The 17,199-nt window shown below is 45.0% G+C and overlaps 1 protein-coding gene across 4 annotated transcripts in view; it reads left to right on the forward strand.

The window, feature by feature from the left end:
* AKAP12 (A-kinase anchoring protein 12) overlaps positions 1–12,286 on the forward strand; it is a 128,792-nt gene extending 116,506 nt beyond the window's left edge. For 3 of the 4 annotated variants that reach the window (XM_017887622.1, XM_017887623.1, XM_017887624.1), the window contains 2 exons: positions 2,053–7,097; positions 9,465–12,286. In XM_017887622.1, coding sequence (XP_017743111.1) covers positions 2,053–7,085 — 5,033 coding nt within the window. In that variant the 3' untranslated portion in view covers positions 7,086–7,097; positions 9,465–12,286. The remainder of the gene's footprint in view (positions 1–2,052; positions 7,098–9,464) is intronic. The other variant, XM_017887625.1, reaches the window with a different exon arrangement.
* Positions 12,287–17,199: the final 4,913 nt, after the last annotated feature.

Genomic DNA, 17,199 nt, shown 5'->3' on the forward strand with positions numbered 1-17,199 from the left:
AAGGTGGTGCCTGCAGATTTCTCCATTGTCAAGGTCATTTTTTTGAAATTAAGTAATCTGTATGTTGGTACTCTGAATGTATGTTTCCTGACCCGATGGTTTTAGCAGTTCATGATCCTTGACTGAATGAGTTATTAAAATGGTGTCTGTAAATTATAATTTTCTAAATCTAAAATTCTAACAATAATGACTTGGAGGATCAAAGTGGAAGTTATATCTATATTTATTGACATTTTTTTTCGTTAAAGAAGTGCTCCCTTTTCCTCATTTACCTTTTTTAGTATCACTCTTGATTCATGGATTCTTTTTTTATTCAATGTGTTGTAACCCATCAGTGTCATTATTCTCTTTCTTTTTCTTTTTCACGTCAGACAAGTAATGTGCCATCGTGTTAACAATGCGCACATTGCAATGAACACCCAGTCGTCACTCTCGTAAACTACAAAGGATCCATTATTCTTTTCTATGCTTCAAAGTTTGGACATTGGGAGCCCCGTCAAGCCAGTTCTTGTGTCCTTTCGACACCTCCATCAGCTTTTGAGCACAACAAAATATTTTTCTTTTCTTTTTTTTTTTTTGAGGCGGAGTCTCGCTCTGTCGCCCGGACTGGAGTGCAGTGGCCGGATCTCAGCTCACTGCAAGCTCCGCCTCCCGGGTTTACGCCATTCTCCTGCCTCAGCCTCCCGAGTAGCTGGGACTACAGGCGCCCGCCACCTCGCCCAGCTAGTTTTGTATTTTAGTAGAGACGGGGTTTCACCGTGTTAGCCAGGATGGTCTCGATCTCCTGACCTCGTGATCCGCCCGTCTCGGCCTCCCAAAGTGCTGGGATTACAGGCTTGAGCCACCGCGCCCGGCCAACAAAATATTTTTCATACGTCCTCTGACCCAGCCTGTAGTTTCTCCAAAGAGCTCTGCTCCCTTTTGGGGACCTGTTGAGGTCGAACTTAGTTACCACATAGAATGTCCCCTTCTTTAGATTGGTGTAGATACTTGTTTGTTCTTTAGCTTGTTCTTGAAACCCTATATTTCCTATTAAGTGGGAAGTTATACCTAAAACTTGATGGAGTCTTCTTTAAAATATGGGTGTGATGTGGGATTCCATCTTACGTTTCTACAGAAGATACAGTATCTGGTTGACTCACTCTTAGGGGTACCGTGGCTACTTATGTGGAACTAATTTTTTTGATAGTTAAGTTTGTCAACTTTCTCTTTAACAAGCAACAGAAAGAGCCGATAATTCTCTTTGAACCTGAATTTTTAAAGGTCACTGGAAAGAAGTAGACATTGATCTATTAAGATTTACAAATCTCCATAAGATCTCACTTTATCCTTGAATTACCTGGCATTAAAGAAAGTATTAATTGGTCATGTATTAAAAATATTTAATTTTCACAGGGCGCTGTGGCTCACGCCTGTAATCCCAGCACTTTGGGAGGCCAAGGTGGCCGGATCACTTGAAGTCAGGAGCTCGAGACCAGCCTGGTCAACATGGTGAAACCCTGCCTCTACTAAAAATACAAAAATCAGCCAGGCATGGTGAAAGACACCTGTATCCCAGCTACTCGGGAGGCTGAGGCAGGAGAATCACTTGAACCTGGGGCAGAGGTTGCAGTGAGCCGAGATCACACCACTGCACTCCAGCCTGGGCGACAGAGCGAGATTCTGTCTCAAAAAAAAAAAAAAAAAATTAATTTTCTTGGGCTGGGCACTGTAGCTCATACCTGTAATCCCAACGCTTTGAGAAGCTGAGGCAGGAGGATCACTCAAGCCCAGCAGTTGGAGACCAGCCTGGACCACATAGTGAGATCTCCTCTGTACAGAAAATAAAAAACTTAGCTGGACGTGGTGGCATGTGCCTGTAGTCGTAGCTACTCGGGAACACTGAGGTGGGAGGATTCGTTGAGCCTAGGGGATTGAGGCTGCAGTGAGCCAAGACCACACCACTGCACTCCAGCTGGGGCAAGAGAATGAGACCCTGTCTGAGAAAAACAATTTTCTCGAATTGTAATCACCTTTTCTCTCCTCCCCACCCCCTCCCCTTTTTGTTAATAGTTGGACAGAGAGACTCTGAAGATGTGAGCGAAAGAGACTCCGATAAGGAGATGGCTACTAAATCAGCGGTTGTTCAAGACGTCACAGAAGATGGGCAGGAGGAGACACCTGAAATAATCGAACAGATTCCTTCTTCAGAAAGCAATTTAGAAGAGCTAACACAACCCACTGAGTCCCAGGCTAATGATATTGGATTTAAGAAGGTGTTTAAGTTTGTTGGCTTTAAATTCACTGTGAAAAAGGATAAAACAGAGAAGCCTGACACTGTCCAGCTACTCACTGTGAAAAAAGATGAAGGGGAAGGAGCAGCAGGAGCTGGCGACCACCAGGACCCCAGCCTTGGGGCTGGAGAAGCAGCATCCAAAGAAAGCGAACTCAAACAATCTACAGAGAAACGCGAAGAGACCCTGAAGCACGAGCAAAGCCACGCGGAAATTTCTCCTCCAGCCGAATCTAGCCAAGCAACGGTGGAGGAATGCAAAGAGGAAGGAGAAGAGAAACAAGAAAAAGAACCCAGCAAGTCTGCAGAATCTCCAGCTAGTCCCGTGACCAGTGACGCGGGATCGACCTTCAAAAAATTCTTCACTCAAGGTTGGGCTGGCTGGCGAAAAAAGACCAGTTTCAGGAAGCCAAAGGAGGATGAAGTGGAAGCTTCAGAGAAGAAAAAGGAACAAGAGCCAGAAAAAGTTGACACAGAAGAAAACGGAAAGGCAGAGGCCGACTCTGAGAAACTGACCGCCTCCGAGCAAGCCCACCCACAGGAGCCGGCGGAAAGTGCCCACGAGCCCCGGTTATCAGCTGAATATGAGAAAGTCGAGCTGCCCTCGGAGGAGCAAGTCAGTGGCTCGCAGGGACCTTCTGAAGAGAAACCCGCTCCATTGGCGACAGAAGTGTTTGATGAGAAAATAGAAGTCCACCAAGAAGAGGTTGTAGCCGAAGTGCACGTCAGCACCGTGGAGGAGAGAACTGAGCAGAAAATGGAGGTGGAAGAAACAGCAGGGTCTGTGCCAGCTGAAGAATTGGTTGAAATGAATGCAGAACCTCAGGAAGCCGAACCTGCCAAGGAGCTGGTGAAGCTCAAAGAAACGTGTGTTTCGGGAGAGGACCCTATACAGGGAGCTGACCTCAGTCCTGATGAGAAGGTGCTGTCAAAACCCGCCGAAGGCGTTGTGAGTGAGGTGGAAATGCTGTCATCACAGGAGAGAACAAAGGTGCAGGGAAGTCCACTAAAGAAGCTTTTTACCAGCACTGGCTTAAAAAAGCTTTCTGGAAAGAAACAGAAAGGGAAAAGAGGAGGAGGAGATGAGGAATCAGGGGAGCACACTCAGGTTCCAGCCGATTCTCCGGACAGCCATGAGGAGCAAAAAGGGGAGAGCTCTGCCTCCTCCCCAGAGGAGCCCGAGGAGATCACGTGTCTGGAGAAGGGCTTAGCTGAGGTGCAGCAGGATGGGGAAGCTGAAGAAGGAGCTACTTCCGATGGAGAGAAAAAAAGAGAAGGTGTCACTCCCTGGGCATCGTTCAAAAAGATGGTGACGCCCAAGAAGCGTGTTAGACGGCCTTCGGAAAGTGATAAAGAAGATGAGCTGGACAAGGTCAAGAGCGCTACCTTGTCTTCCACCGAGAGCGCAGCCTCTGAAATGCAAGAAGAAATGAAAGGGAGCGTGGAAGAGCCAAAGCCGGAAGAACCGAAGCGCAAGGTGGATACCTCAGTATCTTGGGAAGCTTTAATTTGTGTGGGATCATCCAAGAAAAGAGCAAGGAAAGGCTCCTCTTCTGATGAGGAAGGGGGACCGAAAACAATGGGAGGAGACAACCAGAAAGCCGATGAGGCCGGAAAAGACAAAGAGACTGAAACAGACGGGATCCTTGCTGGTTCCCAAGAACATGATCCAGGGCAGGGAAGTTCCTCCCCTGAGCAAGCTGGAAGCCCTACCGAAGGGGAAGGCGTTTCCACCTGGGAGTCATTTAAAAGGTTAGTCACACCAAGAAAAAAATCAAAGTCCAAGCTGGAAGAGAAGAGCGAAGACTCCATAGCTGGGTCTGGTGTAGAACATTCCACTCCAGATGCTGAACCCGGGAAAGAAGAATCTTGGGTCTCAATCAAGAAGTTTATTCCTGGACGAAGGAAGAAAAGGCCAGATGGGAAACAAGAACAAGCCCCTGTTGAAGACGCAGGGCCAGCAGGGGCCAACGAAGATGACTCTGATGTCCCGGCTGTGGTCCCTCTTTCTGAGTATGATGCTGTAGAAAGGGAGAAAATGGAGGCACAGCAAGCCCAAAAGAGCGCAGAGCAGCCTGAGCAGAAGGCAGCCGCTGAGGTGTCCAAGGAGCTCAGCGAGAGTAAGGGTCATACAATGGCGGCGGCTGTCGTTGACGGGATAAGGGCAGCTACCATTATTGAAGAAAGGTCTCCTTCTTGGATATCTGCTTCAGTGACGGAACCTCTTGAACAAGGAGAAGCTGAAGCCACACCATTAACTGGGGAGGAATTGGAAAGAGAAGTAATTGCAGAAGAAGAAACCCCCATGGTTACCGAACCTCTGCCAGAGAACAGAGAGACCCGGGGCGACTCGGTCGTTAGCGAGGTGGAATTGACCCCCGAAGCTGTGACAGCTGCAGAAACTGCAGGGCCATTGGGTGCTGAAGAAGGAACCGAAGCATCTGCTGCTGAAGAGACCACAGAAATGGTGTCAGCAGTCTCCCAGTTAACAGACTCCCCAGACACCACGGAGGAGGCCACTCCGGTGCAGGAGGTGGAAGGTGGCGTACCTGACATAGAAGAGCAAGAGAGGAGGACTCAAGAGGTCCTCCTGGCAGTGGCAGAAAAAGTGAAAGAGGAATCCCTGCTGCCTGGCACCAGTGGGTCAGAAGATGCACTTCAGCCTGTGCAGAGAGCAGAGGCAGAAAGACCAGAAGAGGATGCTGAAGCACCGGGTCTGAAGAAAGAGACGGATGTAGTGTTGAAAGTAGATGCTCAGGAGGCAAAAACTGAGCCTTTTACACAAGGGAAGGTGATGGGGCAGACCACCCCAGAAAGCTTTGAAAAAGCTCCTCAAGTCACAAAGAGCACAGAGTCCAGTGAGCTTGTAACCACTTGTCAAGCCGAAACCTTAGCTGGGGTAAAATCACAGGAGATGGTGATGGAACAGGCTATCCCCCCTGACTCGGCGGAAGCCCCTACAGACAGTGAGACCGATGGAAGCACCCCCGTAGCAGACTTTGACATGCCAGGCACAACCCAGAAAGACAAGACTGTGGAAATCCATGAGGAAAATGAGGTCGCATCTGGTACCCAGTCAGGGGGCACAGAAGCAGAGGCAGTTCCTGCGCAGAAAGAGAGGCCTCCAGCACCTTCCAGTTTTGTGTTCCAGGAAGAAACTAAAGAACAATCAAAGATGGAAGACACTCTACAGCATACAGATAAAGGGGTGTCGGTGGAAACTCTACCCATTCTGTCAAAAACTGAGGGGACTCAAGAGGCTGGCCAGTTTGCTGATGAGAAAACCGAAGACGTACCATTTGTCCAAGGACTTGAGGGGTCTATAGACACAGCCATAACAGTCAGTCAGGAAAAGGTCACTGAAGTTGCCCTTAAAGCTGAAGGGACAGAAGAAGCTGAATGTAAAAAGGATGATGCCCTTGAACTGCAGAGTCACGCTCAGTCCGCTCCATCCCCCGTGGAGAGAGAGATGGTAATTCAAGTCGAAAGGGAGAAAACGGAATCAGAGTCAACCCATGTGAATGAAGAGAAACTTGAGCACGAAACAGCTGTTACCATATCTGAAGAGGTCAGTAAGCAACTCCTCCAGACAGTGAATGTGCCCATCATAGATGGGGCAAAGGAAGTCAGCAGTTTGGAAGGAAGCCCTCCTCCCTGCCGAGGTCAAGAGGAGGCAGCATGCGCCAAAATTCAAGTTCAGAGCTCTGAGGCATCATTCACTCTAACAGTTGCTGCAGAGGAGGAAAAGGTCTTAGGAGAAACTGTCAACATTTTAGAAACAGGTGAAACGTTGGAGCCTACAGGTACACATTTAGTTCTGGAAGAAAAATGCTCTGAAAAAAATGAAGATTTTGCCGCTCATCCAGGGGAAGATGCTGTGCCCACAGGGCCCAAGTGTCAGGCAAAATTGACACCAGTGATAGTATCTGCCACTACTGAAAAAGGCTTAAGTTCCGACCTGGAAGGAGAGAAAACCACATCACTGGAGTGGAAGTCAGATGAAGTCAATGAGCAGGTTGCTTGCCAGGAGGTCAAAGTGAGTGTAGCAATTAAGGAGGATTTAGAGCCTGAAAATGGGATTTTGGAACTTGAGACCAAAAGCAGTAAACTTGTCCAAAACATCATTCAGACAGCCGTTGACCAGTTTGTACGTACAGAAGAAACAGCCACCGAAATGTTGATGTCTGAGTTACAGACACAAGCTCACGTGATAAAAGCTGACAACCAGGACGCTGGGCAGGAAACAGAGAAAGAAGGAGAGGAACCTCAGGCCTCTGCAAAGGAGGAAACACAAATTTTTTCAGCCAAAGAGGAGTCAGAGTCAACCGCAGTGGGACAAGCATATTCTGATATTTCCAAAGATATGAGTGAAGCCTCAGAGAAGACCATGACTGTTGAGGTAGAAGGTTCCACTGTAAATGATCAGCAGCTGGAAGAGGTCGTCCTCCCATCCGAGGAAGAGGGAGATGGAGCTGGAACAAAGTCAATGCCAGAAGATGATGGTTATGCCTTGTTAGTGGAAAGAATAGGGAAGTCACTAGTTGAACCAAAAGAAGATGAAAAAGGTGATGATGTCGATGACCCTGAAAACCAGAACTCAGCCCTGGTTGATACTGATGCCTCAGAAGGCTTAACCAAAGAGTCTCCAGATACAAATGGACCAAAACAAAAAGAGAAGGAAGATGCCCAGGAAGTAGAATTTCAGGAAGGAAAAGTGCACAGTGAATCAGATAAAGCGATCACAACCCAAGCACAGGAGGAGTTACAGAAACAAGAGAGAGAATCTGCAAAGTCAGAACTTACAGAATCTTAAAACATCATGCAGGTAAGCTTTCTTTTCTTCTAAGATAATTTTTCTCTTTTATGCCAATAGATGGCAAATTTGGTATATAAGGAATCGGGAGCAAATAATTATGCCTTCATGTAGAACCTTCACTTGAGGAAAATAACTATCAACTAGATTCAAAGATATAGGATAGTTGCGTGGTTTTTGGTCATTGAAATGCCATTTAGTCTTATCAATATTATGAAAAGAATGGCCTCGTTTTACCCCCTAATGTGACTGCTTTAGAAGAAAGTAAAAGGGCTCGTGTGTGTGCCCATGTGCGTGTTTGACCCAAAGGCATGAGAAATACATTGTGTTCACTCAACTAACTTGTTGAATTTTTAAAAAAATAACTAATGCCCCAATAACTGGGCGTGGTGGCTCATGCCTGTAATCCCAGCACTTTGGGAGGCCGAGGCGGGTGGATCACCTGGGGTCAGGAGTTCGAGACAGCCTGGCCAACATTGTGAAAACTCATCTCTACTAAAAATATAAAAATTAGCTGGGCGTGGTGGCTGGCGCCTGTAATCCCAGCTACTTGGGAGGCTGAGGCAGGAGAATTGCTTGAACTTGGGAGGCAGAGGTTGCGATGAGCCGAGATAGGACCACTGCACTCCAGCCTGGGAAACAGAGTGAGACCCCATCTAAAAACAAAAACAAAAACAAAAAAACTAGTGCCCCAAAATGGGTTAATATTAAACTGCCAAAAAAATGGATTTTTTTTTCCCCTAGCGGTAGTAACAAGTATTTTTAAAAATTTTCCGGTGTGGCCGGGCGCGGTGGCTCAAGCCTGTAATCCGTAATCCTAAGCACTTTGGGGGGAAAAAAAAGGATCACAAGGTCCAGGAGATCAGACCATCCTGGCTAAAAACAGAAAAAAACTAAAATAAAAACTAAGCGAGGTGGCGGCGCCTGTAGTCCCAGCTACTCGGGGCTTGAGCAGGAGAATGGCGTAAACCGGGAGGCGGAGCTTGCAGTGAGCTGCGATCCGGCCACTGCACTCCAGCCTGGCGACAGACGGACTGCGTCTCAAAAAAAAAAAAAAAAAATTCCAGTGCATATAATGACCAACCCTCAATGTGTTCGTTACTTGTAGCCACTAGTTTTGTGGCAGTGTAACATAATATAATACCCTCCCCAGCTTTGTTTTTTGTTGTTGTTTTTGTTGCTTTGTATTGTTTTGTTTTATTTTGGAGACAGAGCCTCACTCTGTCACCCAGGCTGGAGTGCAGTGGCGTGATCTCGGCTCACTGCAAGCCCCGCCTCCTGTTCATGCCATTCTCCTGCTTCAGCCTCCGGAGTACCTGGGACTACAGGCGCCCGCCACCACACCTGGCTAATTTTTTTGTATTTTTAGTAGAGACAGGTTTTCACCATGTTAGCCAGGAGGTCTCAATCTCCTGACCTCGTGATCCGCCCGCCTCAGCCTCCCAAAGTGCTGGGATTACAGGCGTGAGCCACCGCGCCCGGCCCTATCTTTGTTTTGTTTTTTGAGAGAGCCTTGCTGTGTCACCCAGGCTGGAATGCAGTGGTGCAATCATGAAATGCTGCAGCCTTGACCTCCTGTGCTAAAGCAAATCGCCTGCCTCTGCCTCTGTCTCCTGAGTAGCTGCTAGGACCACAGGCGCATGCCACTACTCCCGGCTAATTGTTAAATTTTTTGTAGAGACAGGGATCTTGCTATGTTGCCCAGGCTGGTCTCAAACTCCTGGCCTCAAGAAATCCTTCTGCCTCCGCCTCCCAAAGTGCTAGGATTACAGTCGTGAGTCACTGTGCCCAACCCATCTTCGTTTTGTTTTTTGTTTTGTTTTTGAGACAGAGTCTCCCTCTGTCGCCCGGGCCGGAGTGCAGTGGCGCAGTCTCGGCTCACTGCAACCTCAGTCTCCCAGGTTCAAGCAATCCTCCTGCCTCAGTCTCCCGAGTAGCTGGGATTACAGACACGCGCCACCATGCCCAACTTATTTTTGTATTTTTAGTAGAGACGAGCTTCCCTCAGGATGGTCTCGAACTCCTGACCTCCAGTGATCTGCCCGCCTCAGCCTTCCAAAGTGCTAGGATTACAGGCATGAGTCACCACACCCAGCCCTATCTTTGTTTATTGTTTGTTTGTTTGTTTTTGTATTTTAGTAGGGATGGGGTTTCACCATGTTGGCCAGGATGGTCTCAATCTCTTCACCTCATGATCCACCCACCTCGCCTCCCAAAGTGCTGGGATTACAGGCATGAGCCACCGCGCCTGGCCCCATCTTTGTTTCTTTAATGTAGTTAAACTATGGTATTATTAGGTCACTTTGACAACTATCCTGTTGTTAATAAATGAGAGAGAAAAAGGAGATTTTATTCACGCTGATTCTCCTCCTCCTACAGTTAAACTCATTGTCTATTTGGAAGACCAGAATGTGAAGACAAGTAGTAGAAGAAAATGAACGCTGCTGCTGAGACTGAAGACCGGTATTTCAGAACTTTGAGAATTGGAGAGCAGACACATCAACTGATGTCATTTCTAGAGAGCCCCTGACAATCCTGAGGCTTCATCAGGAGCTAGAGCCATTTAACATTTCCTCTTCCCAAGGCCAACCTACTATTTTCCCTTGATAACCATATAAATTCTGATTTACGGTCCTAAATTCTTAACCTGGAACTGGAGTTGGCAATACCTAGTTCTACTTCTCAAACTGGAGTATCATTCTTTATGTATTTATATGTATGTTTTAAGTAATCCTCCTCCTGTATCTATTGTATATTTTTTTCTTAATGTTTAAGGAAATGTGCAGGATACTACATGCTTTTTGTATCACACAGTATATGACGGGGCATGTGCCATAGTGCAGCCTTGGGGAGCTTTAAGCCTCAGTTATAACCCGCGAAAAACAGAGCTTCCTAGAAGTAACATTCCTGATCAAGGTACAATTCTTTAAAATTCACTAATGATTGAGGTCCATATTTAGTGACACTCTGAAATTGTTCACTTTCCTATTACGCACGGTGTGCTAAAACTAAAAAGCATTTTGAAACATACAGAGTGTTCTATTGCCATTGGGAACTTTTTCTTTCTAACCCAGTGGAGGTTAGAAAGAAGTTATATTCTGGTAGCAAATTAACTTTACATCCTTTTTCCTACTTGTTATGGTTGTTTGGACCGATAAGTATACTTAATCCTGAGGCAAAGTAGTGAAATGTTTTATATGTTATGAAGAAAAGAATTGTTGTAAGTTTTTGATTCTACTCTTATATGCTGGACTGCATTCACACACAGCATGAAATAAGTCAGGTTCTTTACAAATGGTATTTTGATAGATACTGGATTGTGTTTGTGCCATATTTGTGCCATTCTTTTAAGAACAATGTTGCAACACATTGATTTGGATAAGTTGTGATTTGACGACTGATTTAAATAAAATATTTGCTTCACTTAGATTTGCTGGTTTTATTAGATACCAGGAAGCCTGGGATGTGTACCACATTAGAATGATGAAGATAATGATTGATAAGCTAGAACTTTTTGATGTAGTCATTACATGAAACCCCTTTTCACTGGTTTGAGTTGTGTGTTCAGAGGAAGCAATGGCAGAGATGCTTTTCCTGAAATAAACCAGTAGCTTAGTAGCTTTTCAGATTGACATTCTTGCTACAATTCTACCATCTGGTAGTTCCTGAAAATGTCAAATTTTTTGTGTTAATATTTTTGGTTTCAAACAATAACAAATGTCTCTAGAAAGAAATTTTAAGAAGGCTTAATAGTAAAAATGCCTTTCCTGAAATAATCTTGGAAAATTTTTTAAACGTCAAAATGATGAGTCATGCTCATACATTAAGGGTTTGTTTTTTGTTTGTTTGTTTGTTTTTGAGACGGAGTTTCGCTTTTGTTGCCCAGGCTGGAGTGCAATGGCACAATCTCAGCTCACCGCAACCTCCACTTCCCGGGTTCCAGTGATTCTCCTGCCTCAGCCTGCATTAAGGGTTTTGTCAGACAATTTGTCGCACAAAGAACAGTGTCACTTATCTACTCTTGACATGTAGAACTGGCCTGGCATATAGCTTTCTAGATTTTACTCAAACTTGGTACTGCAGTTTGAGAATTTGAATTTTGACTGCCGATTAGCTGGAAAGCCTAGTTTTAATGGAAAGAAAGTTTGCTTTTAAAACTGAAAGTAGTTTCTTTTATGCTAACAAATCTAACTTCATACGTAATTGGCCATATTAGTAAAACACCTCATGATAGCAGTGTATAGTCTTGTTTGTAGTTGGAAGTCATCTTTTAGGAGTTATTCTCAGATATATATAACAGCTACCCATGCATCATTATTAAAATCCCCAAATTCAAAGAACCTCTGATATATATAGCCTCCTGGAGATATATATATATAAATTTTTTGGGAGGGGGGGCAACTGAGATTTAAATCCAAGTGCTGGTGTCTAGTTCTGAACATCAACTAAAGAGTTTTGGAAATGACAGCAATTTATAACAAATTCATACTGCCTTCCTCTCTGGCAGGAAGACATTCTGTGCTGTTTTGAACAGATTAAAGATTTGTGTAGTTTGTGGGAAATTGATGTTTTTGTTTAAATTCCACCCGTGTTTGTCTTTTCTTACCACCTGTGGCCAGGTGCTCGCTGGCTGTCACAGTTGACATTCCATGAGTAGCTGCTTCATGACTGCTTTTTGTACTATCTGGATGTGCCCAGAGTTACTTCTGTACAAGCTCTATATCTATGTCCATTGAGAACATTATTTTAACAAGAGGAACACCAACAGTAGCATGAAATACAATACTGTTTTATAATTCTGAAGCTGCTGTTAATTTATGAAGTACATAATCTAATGTAAACTGCAGAAGTCAGAGCAAGTGCCTACATTTTGTTATTTTTGGCATTACTACAGAGCCATGTACAATAGAAAGCAATGCAAGACTTGTAAACTCTCGCCACTTCTTGTAATATCAAATGTTCCCCCTCAGGTTATTTTGCTTATGGTACCCATGAGTTGCCTCTCTCTGTACATAGATAAATTGTTCCAATATTTTCCTTTGATGTTTGGAACTACAGATAGTCAACGGCTGGAAATATTAGTTTTCAACATAAGCTTCCAGCTTAGCAATTACCTCTAGTCCAAGACAATATTTGATTCCTAGTTCTGTTTGGGGCAAATTTTCATTTATCTAAATAAAATGCAATCTAATTAAATGCCATGGATTTTCTTTCTGTAATTTCACTGTGACTCAGTTTTGATTGCTTTTCTCTTATCTGTTGTGATATTCATCATACATTTAAGCTCTGCTTTGAACTACTTAGCACCCTTTGTTCATAGAGCATCGTGAGAGTTTGGAATGAATGTATCTCGGATAGGCGTGAATCCACAAAGATCTCTATTCATGATCAAAGGTCCTGGGCTCCTTTAATTAGAATCTCATTAATCTTCTAGCTGACCTCTGACTCCCCAATATAAAGTTTTATGTCCAGTTTTGGGATAGTCACACAAACCTTCTCTGAAATGCCAACCAATAACCAGAACCAGAGTTAGAACCTCTTTCTCCAACTCTCTAAGAAAGGAAATGGACGCAGTTCAGGGATTCCCAGATAGTAGTAGAGCTTGGAACCCGAACACAAAATCAGTGACATATAAATTCAAATCTACATGACTATTTCTTTTTTTCTTTAACTTTTAAACATTTATTTTTATTTTTATTTCATACTTTGCAGAGATGGAGTCTGGCTCTGTCACCCAGGCTGGAATGCAGTGATGCCATCAGAGCTCAGTGTAACCTTGAACTCCTGGACTCAAGGGATCCTCCCATCTCCTGAGTAGCTGGGACTACAGGCATGTGCCACCATGAGATGGGTCCTTGTCATGTTGCCCAGGCTGGTCTCAAGCTCCTGACCTAAAACAGTCCTCCTGTCTTGGCCCCTCAAAGTGTATTCTATTTTTTTATTTTGAAATCCTAGTAGGCCGGGCGCGGTGGCTCAAGCCTGTAATCCCAGCACTTTGGGAGGCCGAGACGGGCGGATCACAAGGTCAGGAGATCGAGACCATCCTGGCGAACACAGTGAAACCCCATCTCTACTAAAATACAAAAAAAAAAACTAGCCGGGCGAGGTGGCGGGCGCCTGTAGTCCCAGCTACTTGGGAGGCTGAGGCAGGAGAATGGCGGGAACCCAGGAGGCGGAGCTTGCAGCGAGCTGAGATCCAGCCACTGCACTCCAGCCTGGGCGACAGAGCAAGACTCCGCCTCAAAAAAAAAAAAAAAAAAAAGGAATCCTAGTCAAGAATAGAGAATTATATACATACATGTTTAATAGAGATGGGGCTTTGGTATGTTGCTCAGGCTGGTCTCAAACTCCTGGACTCAAGTGATCCGCCCACCTCAGCCTCCCAGAGTGCTTGGATTACAGGCATGCGCCACCACACCTGGCCCTATTCTTTTTTAAATCAAAGTCATACAAACTGTATTAATGTGTACCAAGGAGCCTTCAGAATGAGGACCCAAAAATGCAGGGGAAATTGTTCATTTTAATGCATAGGTTCAACAAAGTATGGACGTGGAGAAATATGATTGGACAAAAAGGATATGATCTAATGCTAACAGACTTTGTGGGGAAACCCAGCAAGGCCTGTCTGTCTAGATTCTTCTTGGTCTCTCTGAGCACGAATTCCTTCCTTCCGGGCATGGGGCGGGATGCTCTCTGGAATTGGAGACTTATGACTTCAGTCATACAACATGACTGCTCGTTTTTTTTCTTTTCTTTTTTTTTTTTTTTGAGACAGAGTCTCACTCCGTCACCCAGGTTGGAGTGCAGTAGTGCAACTGAGGCTCACTGCAACCTCCGCCTCCCAGGTCCAAACAATTCTCATGCCTCAGCCTCCTGAGTAGCTGGGACTATAGGCGACCACTACTATGCCCAGCTAATTTTTGCATTTTTAGTAGAGATGGAGTTATGCCGTGTTAGCCAAGCTAGTTTTGAACTCCTGGCGTCAACTGATCCACCCGCCACAGCCTCCCAAAGTGCTGGGATTAGAGGCATGAGCCACTGCACCCGGCCATGACTATTCATTTCTAATGAGATTCTGGAAATGGATTTGCTGGTCACAGACGACCTGGTACAACTTTGACACACATGCAAGCTTCTCCTAACAGATTGCTTATTGTCTCCAACCTATATAATTGGAATTAGGAAAATAAGCTGAGTCCTTCATTTAATATGAGAAAGCTGAGACTTTGAAGTGATAACACAGGTTTGGCTGAGCTAACGAGGGTTTAAAGATAGCATGGCGGTGAAAATAATCATGATTTGTTTATTTGAGAAAGGGTCTCACTCTGTCACCCAGGCTGGAGTGCAGTGATGTGATCATGGCTCACTGCAGCCTCCACCTCCTTGGCTCAAGCAATCCTCCCACCTCAGCCTCTACAACACCCACAGGCGTGCCCCACCATGCCTGGAAAATTTTTTATATTTTGTAAAGACGGGGTCTCCCTATGTTGCCTAGGCTAGTGGTCTCCAACTCCTAGAGTCAAGCTATCCTCCTGCCTTAGCCTCCCAAAGTGTTGGGATTACATGTGTGAGACATCTTTACTGTAGTATTACAGTTATGAGTGAGGTCATCTTGCAACTGTGCATATTCTTCTTCTATCACTTGTTGACATTAAAAGGTTTTTTTGTGTGTTTTTTTTTTGTTCTTTTTTTTTTTTTTTGAGATGGAGTCTCGCTCTGTTGCCCAGGCTGGAGTGCAGTGGCACAATCTCGGCTCACTGCAAGCTCCGCCTCCCGGGTTCACACCATTCTCCTGCCTCAGCCTCCCGAGTAGCGAGTAGCTGGGACTACAGGTGCCCGCCACCACGCCCAGCTAATTTTTTGTAGTTTTAGTAGAGTGGGTTTCACCATGTTAGCCAGGATGGTCTCAATCTCCTGATCTCGTGATCTGCCCACTTCGGCCTCCCAAAATGCTGGGATTACAGGTGTGAGCCACCCTGCCCGGTCGACATTAAAAGTTTTAACAGGAGAAGTGTAGTTTAACATGTAACCTTCAAGAGAGGCTTCACTAAGTGTAACCCCTATGTTTAGAGACCAGAGGTAGAGTAACAATTCCTAAATGATGAAATGAGGACCTCAGTGTAATGTGCCCACAAAAAAATATTGAGTACTAAAGCCCAGTGCTAATTCTTAACCCTGTGCTTTCTTTTTCTATTTGTTTCAATAATCTCAAATAACTAGGTATAAGTAATGAACAAAGAGGCAATACTCTATATAAGGCTAATTTTAAAACCACATTGTGCTTGATCCTACTTATCCCTGTGAGCCTCGGAGGCTTACCTAATTCCCAGAAAAGCAGATGAGATTGCCTCTAGTATTTGAAATCTAAACATAGCTAGGGTCCTTCTTAAAGACTGTAGAAATGATACTGCAGAGATGGCCAGGGGGGCATTTCAAGATGTGATGTGAGATTTATCCTACAAAGTCATTGAAATAATTTAGCAGGGAAAAGATGCAATCCTCCTACCGTAGTGATCCTCAGTGTTGGGCTAGTGAAACATCCCACTCTCCACCCCCGATGTGCTGCCACATGTTTGGTTACCACAATGGCTAGGGTGTTATAGTATGTAATGAGTTACGGCCACAGATGTTTGACATCCTGCATGGCACAGAACAGCCCTGCGTGAGACAGATGTTTCTCCCTAAAATGTCAGTGGCATCTAGCTTGCAGAGAATTGAGGCCTGGAGGTTGAGCAGAGGTTAACTTACATACTGTTAGAATAATCCAGGCAACCTGGGTGTGGTGGGATGCACCTGTAGTCCCAGCTATGCAGGAGGCTGAGGTGGGAGGATCACTTGAGCCTAGGAGTTCGAGATCAGCCTAACCAACATAGGGAGATTTCGTCTCTAAAAAAATAATAATAATAATACAATTAATAAAAGTTTTAAATAAGAATAATCCAGACAAGAACTGACAATGGCCTATATTAAAGTAGGAGCAGTTTGGTTGGAGATCCGTGGATGAGATCAACAGCTGTTAGGAGGCACACTGACAGGGCGTGATACCTGATTATCTGCTGTGGGAACTGTGGGGTGAAGAATGAAGTTTCCGGATTGCCAGCCTGGATATGGAGGCACATACTGACATGAGCGTGGGGCAATTTGAAAAGGCTAAGAGATAGAGATATCCAAGTGTCAGTGGAGTTGGCAGCTCAGTATACGCGTCTCACAAACAATTCGGGCCAGAGAGACATCAACAACTCTTTCGCCTTCTCTGTGTCCTTAGAAACACATAGAAGACGATCTACAAGATGCTTGCATCGTTTCTTAATATCTCATGTGCAAACTTCAGCTTGGTAACTGAGAAAGAGCTCACCTGCCCTGTCTCAGCCATTCCTCATTTCAGAATGTGTAACTAAAGACTGTACTTCACAAGATTTTCCCATTGTAAAAGTGCTTTATAAACGAAGAAGCAAAATGTACCGTAAAGCATTAATATTGGTAACTGCAAGAGAAAGACAGATTTTGATAAAACTTTCCTCCAGAAGCAACTTAGTGACTCCTGATGACTGCTAGTGTCTCCCTGAATATTTTGGTAGATTCAGAATGATGGGACTGATCTTCCTTAAAATTGCACAAGACAGGCCGGGCGCGGTGGCTCAAGCCTGTAATCCCATGCACTTTGGGAGAGCGAGAACGGGCGATCACCCGACGCGGTCAGGATCGATCGCGAGACCCATCTTGCTAATATGGTGACAACCCCGTCTCTACTAAAAATCATATCAAAAAAACAATAGCCGGGGCGGACAATACAATGGTGGCGGGCGTCCTGTAGTCCCAGCTACTCGGGATGGCTGAGGCAGGGAGGAATGGGTAAAGCCCGGGAGGGCGCTTGGCAGTGAGCTGAATCCCCGCCACTGCTACTCCCATGCCTGGGTGACTAGGAGCGATGACTCGCGTCCATCAAATATAAAAAACAAAAAAAAAAAAAAAAGAAAAAAAATAATTGCACAAGGACAGTACCGGGTGCGGTAGGCTCAGCGCTCGAGTATCCAGCATCTTCATTGTGGTGCAGGCCACCTGAGATCAGGAGTTTGAGACCAGCCTGACCAACATGGAGAAACCCTGTCTCTAC

Source organism: Rhinopithecus bieti, unplaced genomic scaffold (assembly GCF_001698545.2).
Source record: "Rhinopithecus bieti isolate Rb0 unplaced genomic scaffold, ASM169854v2 scaffold_16097, whole genome shotgun sequence".
Lineage (NCBI taxonomy): Eukaryota > Metazoa > Chordata > Mammalia > Primates > Cercopithecidae > Rhinopithecus > Rhinopithecus bieti.